Source organism: Trachemys scripta, chromosome 15 (genome assembly GCF_013100865.1).
Source record: "Trachemys scripta elegans isolate TJP31775 chromosome 15, CAS_Tse_1.0, whole genome shotgun sequence".
Taxonomy (NCBI): Eukaryota; Metazoa; Chordata; order Testudines; family Emydidae; genus Trachemys; species Trachemys scripta.
This window is the reverse complement of record NC_048312.1, coordinates 21,310,324-21,317,481: the sequence shown is the minus strand read 5'-3', so window position 1 is coordinate 21,317,481 and position 7,158 is coordinate 21,310,324. Positions and strand designations below refer to the sequence as shown.

Genomic DNA, 7,158 nt, shown 5'->3' with positions numbered 1-7,158 from the left:
CTCTCCCCACTATCTTTGGGATAGCAAAGCTATATAGAAGCAGTGGTATTCAGGAGGCGCAGTGCAAGACTCAGCAGCTACCCCAGCTAATCAGCGACTTCTTTGGCATGCTGGTGCTTGCAACATGGAACCTCTGGTTTGGACAGGAGAGAGAAAAGGAAAAATAAGAATGAATCAGACAGGGAAAGAATACAGAATTCATGCAGACCATCCTGCACTTGCCAGTGTTGTTGGGTAGTCTATAAACAGGAAAACATTAGGACCAAGAAACCATCACACTCCCTTACCTGAGCACCAAGGTGGTGTTTGAAGATTCATTTGTCTGCATTGCACGCAAGCCTGCATGCAGTTTCTTCATCTCATGTGTGTGCAAAATGTTACATAGTAGCCTAAAGAGAAGCAATATTTGCACTTCTATTCAAGGATTTCAAAACACTACAGACAATGAATTCATTCTCACAGCTCCACTAAGAGGCAGATATTATCCCCCTTTCACAGATGAGAAACCTGAACTAACTTAAGACACAAAATTAGAGTGGTATTTGAGGAATAAAAACCCAAAGTCTTTAGTAAACAATTGAAAGGTTCTCAAAACAATTTATTTCCATAAATTAAAAACACACACACAAAAGAAAAAAAAAATCAGTGGAATTTTCGATTCACAAACTATTGAACAGAAACTAATCTGCCGAGGCATAACAGAGGCCAATGTTACAAAAAGAGTACAAATTTCCATTGAGCTATTTATTAACATGATAATATCAGACACACATCTCATTCAGGCAGTTAGCATCCACTCTCCAGCAGAGTGACTGACATCTACCACATCACAGAACCCAACTCTGAATAGGATACGGTAAATGAGAATGGCCTGCCAAAAACCACATCCGGAAAGCATCAGAACTCAAGTGTACACAATCCTGGGGATACAGGGTCATGAGAGCCCCCTCAATATGCATCAAGTACCTTTTGCTGCTTGGATTTGCAGCTGGATGAGAACATTAAGCTTTGATTTCAGTAAAATAAAAACCCCGTCCATCCCCAGCCAGCTACGTTCCTCAGGAAAGAGCCCAGCAATGCAAGCTGAACATCTGACAGAGTACATGGGGACAGCTCTGCAAATTTGCCTTTTAAATGCACTCACAGTAATTCACAGAGCCATATGTACAAGGTCTTTTCCATACGTCAAAAAAAAAATCCTCACTTGGGTGGCTCCATTTTAGGAAAAGGCAAGTGTACACTTCCTTATGCTAGAGAAGCATGTCAATATCCCAAAGTTTGCATCCTCCACATTTCTCTCATAAAAAGACTATATGGGACAGAAGCATCTCAGATTGGAGTTTAAGACACCCAATCATTGCACTATTGTCCCTCACAGTATAAACTGCTGCCACCACCAAAAGTCAGAGCAAGGCTACTACTCCAGGAGCACTGCAAACAGGAAAAGAAGTTGTGGAGAACCACAAAAGCATGATTAAGGTTAGACCACCTGAAAAAAAAGGGGGGGGGGTAAATTTAGATTAGCTTATACCTTCATTACACAGCTATAAAAAAACCCTTGATCATGATAATGCTGAAGTGTTAGAGTTTTCAAAAATCCTGGGGAATGTGGTACATTGGGGAATCACAGACCTGAACAGTTCCAGCGATTGTAAGTGAAATGGAGCTGAATATTTTCATTGTGCCTCTCTGCTGTAGCAACAAAAAGAGCTTTCTGTGACATGTTATTTCAAAGTGACAATAAACAAGGCCAAGAGGAAAGAAGCAAAGAACAAAAGGTAAAAACAAATTAAATGTTTCAAAGCACACGCTAAGCGGGCAGAACCCTGCTTGGACCTGAGTTTTCTCCCCACCCACCCACTTCACAAACCCCCCCGGAGGTTATATCCCAACTCCACCATAGAGCCAGAAGATCCCTCATTAGCATTAATTCCACATCAGTATTAATTCATTTTGTAATAGTGTGTCATGAAATCCCACATTGTGGCATAAAAATGAAAGCGAAGTCCCCTACTGCAGCTTCCAGTCAGTCAATATCTGTGCTGATATCATGAATTGTATGGGGAGTTTAAAAAACATTTTAGAAGGCAATATCCACAGTAGTGTGATTAGTTATTTTCAGGGATCCCTTTCATAATATGAGGAGGACTAAGGTATCACTTAGTAACCTCAATGGATCAAATGGACCTGTACAGCAGTAGCCAAAATGGTATGTCAATAGGCCCAAATTTTGCCTCAACCAGCATAAAACAACCAAAGCAGTAGTTTGCATTTCTATTTCAGTTTTCCTCACTGGGTAAAGATGATCAACCCTCAAAACAAGGGGGTAAACAGTGCAAGAATCCCAGCAAATGAGCTGGGAACAAAACAAACCCAGAACATTATTCACTGAAGTCACACAGTGCAATCATCCAACATTTCCTGCCTGTTCAAAGTTCTTGAATTTAAACAGATGGCTTGTCAGTTTAAGTTCTCTATCAGGTCAACAACAATGCTGGCAGAGCAGCAAAAAAGATCGCAGGGTATCCTCAACCCATGTTTGCGCTGGGTGAGAAAGCTCATTCACTACATGTCTGACGTACACACTGATTTTGGAGGTAAATAGAAAGTTGCTGTAGGGGCACATTGGTAAAAAAAGTGCAAGTTGCAAGTGGCAGGGAAAAGAAACAATGGAACTGTTAAACTTTGAGAATGTCACCAATGACAGCATCCCATTAAGCTTTGCCTGAATAACTCCTGTAGGCACTGAAGAACAGAAATTACCTGAATTGCAGCTTCAAGTAAGGATCCCAGAGGGGAGCACTGGTCCTCAAAAGTATGGCTGAGAGACTACCCAGTGCTACTTCAAATTACGAATGGCCTTAAGTATTAAAAACAAAAAACAAAAACACACACTTTCTATACATTAGGAGGCTTGAGTGAATCTCTTTGTACAACACTAGCCATTAAGTACAGCACTGCTGTATACTGAACCTCTAATTATATAAGCTATGTGAAGCTCTATCCCAAACTAGAATTCTAAGTTAAAATGGTAGAAAGATGAGATGGAGAAAAATCTGCTTGGCTTGTTGAGATCAAATTAGTATTCTTGTCAGAATTAAAACCACTAAAAAAAGAGTATAAACTTCACACTGAAGTTCCTGGTGCCACGTCTCTGAGCATAGTCCCACTAACTGAACATTAGTAATAGCCTTCTGCTACTCCCTACCTTCCCCCCTCCCTCCAAAGGCAAAGCATCAGCAAACCAGGTTAACAAATCCACTCTACAATTTGTTAGAACTTAGCATTTAGCGCCCTTTTTCTTAATGTGTGATTAAAAAACCAAGGTAAGTAACAGTAAAAGGCGCCTTTCATGCAGCAAATAAAGGAAAAACACATACAAAGTGCAACTTATTTAAGACCTGGTCATGTATGGCTGCTGCTGACTGAGTGCAGGAAGGGCAACTGAATCACAGAAGAAAACTTCTGGGCACAGACATGGAAGTAATTAAAAGCAAATAAACTATTTTTCTTTAATTTTTGAAGTTTGTGGTATCTCAAGAACCCACCTCCCTAAATTCATCTCTCTGAATTCATCTCACCTGCCTTTGTCAAGTTGTCTGGACAAGCCACTACAGTAAACAGCAGACTCAAATGAATATGCAAAAGTTCAGGAGTATTTCGAATCCTAGTGTCATTGAAGGTGTACTATTTCCTCCTTCACTCTCCTTATCCCACCTGCAGGAGGCGTTTAAATATTAGCCACAATTTCTAAAGAGGTTGGGGAGGAATAGCATGCCTCCTGGCTGTGCTACACTCATGCAGGGGAATTAAAGGACTCTCTCCTGCATCACTAAAATATATATATATTTTAGTGATGCATATATATAAAATCACTAGTGTGTGTGTGTATATATATATATATATACATACACACACACACACACTAGCACCTCAAAGAGGGTGACAGCCAACGAATGATCATCAGGTATTAGAACTGAGTGGTTGGCAAGGTCTGGAGAAACAGGCAGATCCCTCCCAAGCGGATCAAAGCATTAAAGGAACTGAGCCATTTCCCACTAGATGCTTCCCTCAGCTTCCAGATGCTTGCTCCCGTTCCTCCTCCTCTGCAAAAAAGGCTTCAAGGTCCATTAGTTTCTGAATCAGGAGGGCATCTAGCTCTCTGCCCTGTAGTGCAGCCTTTTTTGCCCGGGTGAAACTACCCGCCACTTTAACTCTGCTTCGTGCCTTCCTCTTCCGGGGAATAGTGAAGTCCTGGAACTCCAGAATCCGCTTCCTCTTCTGCTGGCTGATAGAGATCAAGGATCCATTTTTCTCCTTGGGCTCCTCAAAGATGGTTTCCAGACACCTGGGAAGGGCAAAGGGTATAAGTTAGAATATCAGAGTAATATACTTCTTCGTTCACAGAAGTGAAAGGAACCATCCTGCAGTGTCAGGGAAATGGACTATATGACTCAGGCCTTTAACATCTCTAACTTCTAGGATTCTACAATTCAATGATCCTTCCGGGGCCTCTCACATGCAAACTTATCTGGAGCTCATGCTTCTAACCAATGACCACTTCTCTTTAGAAATAGTTTCACATCACCCAACTGTTAGTATATTTCCTGGATAGTTTCTTGTTGGTGCATAGATATGCAGGTGGAATCTCCCTCTGCCCGTTTTAGTCCAAAAGCGCAGACCAAGGAACAGAGGCATCTTTATCCTAAGGAACAGAGGCATTTAGACCTAGACAACGGATTTAAAAAAAAAAAAGGGGGGGGGGGAGATGTAAAATTGTCTGTAAAGAGTATTCTTGGTATTTTGCACTGAGGGGTCTGTCCATGTCTACATTCCATGTCAGTATATATTTGGAATATCTTGTTTGCTTTTGAATTTTGGAAATAATGGGTACTGTACATTGGCTGCACAATTAAATGAATGCAAATAAAAGGTAAATACAAAAAAGTGACATTTAAACCTTCAACATCTCTAAGTTCTCAATTTCTGCTACTGTAAACTTCCTGTCCTCAATCACTCATAAATATTAAGGACAGATTTTCAACCTGCTTTCTGAATTACCTTTCTTCAGCAGTTCAAATCAGAGCCATCATTTCAACTCTGTTTTGAAGGGTGCTTATTTTTCTCTTTTTATTTCCCAAAGACCTGTAGTTTCATCTCTCCAACCAGTTCAATTACATATGCCTCACCCCACCTGTTGGTGAATGTAACCAACCTGGTTGCTGGAGGGGACTTGTAGTTCTTGTTTGTGTAAATTTCTTCTAAACTAAATTCTTTCTTCTTCAGCCTGGAAAAACAAGTAGTGAATGAAGCCATGAAGCCAGGAGAATTTCAGAATCATCTTCCCCTACACAGGCAACCTGACATGGGGAAAATGTGGTTTTCCTCCCCCTCCTCAAACTCCATTATTTAATTTGTAATGAGTTTTAGAAAGAGATCTGATAAGCTAGTTTTGATAAACCTTTCAAATGGTGGTGCTTCAGGAAGTTGTGGGTTGTGACCTGGCATTTCTGCAAGGATGAATGCTCCTCCCAGCATGAAGTGACATTTCTAAACAATGATACTCAAAGGCAAAATAGGAAAATACCCTCACAGGTCACTGCCTTCTGGGTTATGAATAGGGGTCTACCAAATTCGTGGCTGTGTAAATCATGTCCATGAAATCTGGTCTCCGGCTGCCCAGCTCTGAAGACAGAGCAGAGAGCGGCAGCTGCTGCCCAAGCACCCAGCTCTGAAGGCAGCACCACAGCCAGCAGCACTGGAAAAGTAAGGGTGGCAATACTGCAACCCCCTAAAGATTTACTCATAGACTCATAGACTCATAGACTTTAAGGTCAGAAGGGACCATTATGATCATCTAGTCTGACCCCCTGCATGCTGCAGGCCATAAAACCGTCCCTACCCCTTCCCTGGACTCTGCTGTTGAAGTCCCCAATCCTGTTTTAGGTGACTTCAATCGGCAGAAACCCTCCTGCTAGAGATCCCTGCCCTATGCTGCGGAGGAAGGCGAAAAACCTCCAGAGGCTCAGCCAATCTGCCCTGGAGGAAAATTCCTTCCCGACCCCAAATATGGCGATCAGTAAGACCCCGAGCATATAGGCAAGAGTCTCCAGCCTGACCCCTGTCAGCCATTATACAATTTACCTACCATTTCTTGGTTTTCCTTGACTACTATGTTTTACCATTAAACCATTCCCTCCATAAACGTATCTAACTTAATCTTAAAACCAGACAGGTCCGTCGCCCCCACCGTTTCCCTCGGAAGGCCGTTCCAATATTTCACCCCTCTGACGGTCAGAAACCTTCGTCTAATTTCAAGCCTGAACCTCCCCACGGCCAGTTTATATCCATTCGTTCTCGTATCCACATTAGTACTAAGCTGGAATAATTCTTCTCCCTCCCTCGTATTAATCCCTCTAATATATTTAAAGATAGCAATCATATCCCCCCTCAGCCTTCGCTTTGTCAGACTAAACAACCCAAGCTCCTCTAGTCTCTTTTCATACGACAGGTTTTCCATTCCTCTGATCATCCTAGTGGCCCTTCTCTGCACCCGTTCCAGTTTGAGTTCATCTTTTTTAAACATGGGAGACCAGAACTGCACACAGTACTCCAAATGAGGTCTCACCAGCGCCTTGTACAACGGAAGCAGGACCTCCTTATCCCTACTAGATATACCTCGCCTAATGCATCCCAAGACAGCATTGGCTTTTTTCACCGCCACGTCGCATTGTCGACTCATAGTCATCCTGCGGTCTACTAGGACCCCTAGGTCCTTCTCCTCTTCCGTTACTTCTAACCAATGCGTCCCCATCTTGTAACTAAAATTTTTATTAGTTATCCCCAAATGCATCACCTTACACTTTTTACTATTAAATTTCATCCTATTTCTGTTACTCCAATTTTCAAGGTCATTCAAGTCTCCCTGAAGAATATCCGGATCCTCCTCCGAATTGGCAATACCTCCCAACTTTGTGTCATCCACAAACTTTATCAGCCCACTCCTACAATTCGTTCCGAGGTCAGTAATAAATAGATTAAATAAGTAGATTAAATAAAATCGGTCCCAAAACCGAACCTTGAGGAACTCCACTGGTGACCTCCCTCTAACCTCTTGAGACTTGGTTTAAAATTTGACTATAGACAATGGTAATTCTT

The 7,158-nt window shown here is 41.9% G+C and overlaps 1 protein-coding gene across 5 annotated transcripts in view; it reads right to left on the bottom strand.

Moving 5' to 3' along the window:
* Window positions 1-574: 574 nt before the first annotated feature.
* The window catches only part of PRR14L (proline rich 14 like), a 35,990-nt gene continuing 29,406 nt past the window's right edge, over window positions 575-7,158 (bottom strand). For 4 of the 5 annotated variants that reach the window (XM_034790862.1, XM_034790864.1, XM_034790861.1 and 1 more), the window contains 2 exons: window positions 5,216-5,287; window positions 575-4,348 (listed from right to left, as the gene is read on the bottom strand). In XM_034790862.1, coding sequence (XP_034646753.1) covers window positions 4,072-4,348; window positions 5,216-5,287 — 349 coding nt within the window. In that variant the 3' untranslated portion in view covers window positions 575-4,071. The remainder of the gene's footprint in view (window positions 4,349-5,215; window positions 5,288-7,158) is intronic. The other variant, XM_034790866.1, reaches the window with a different exon arrangement.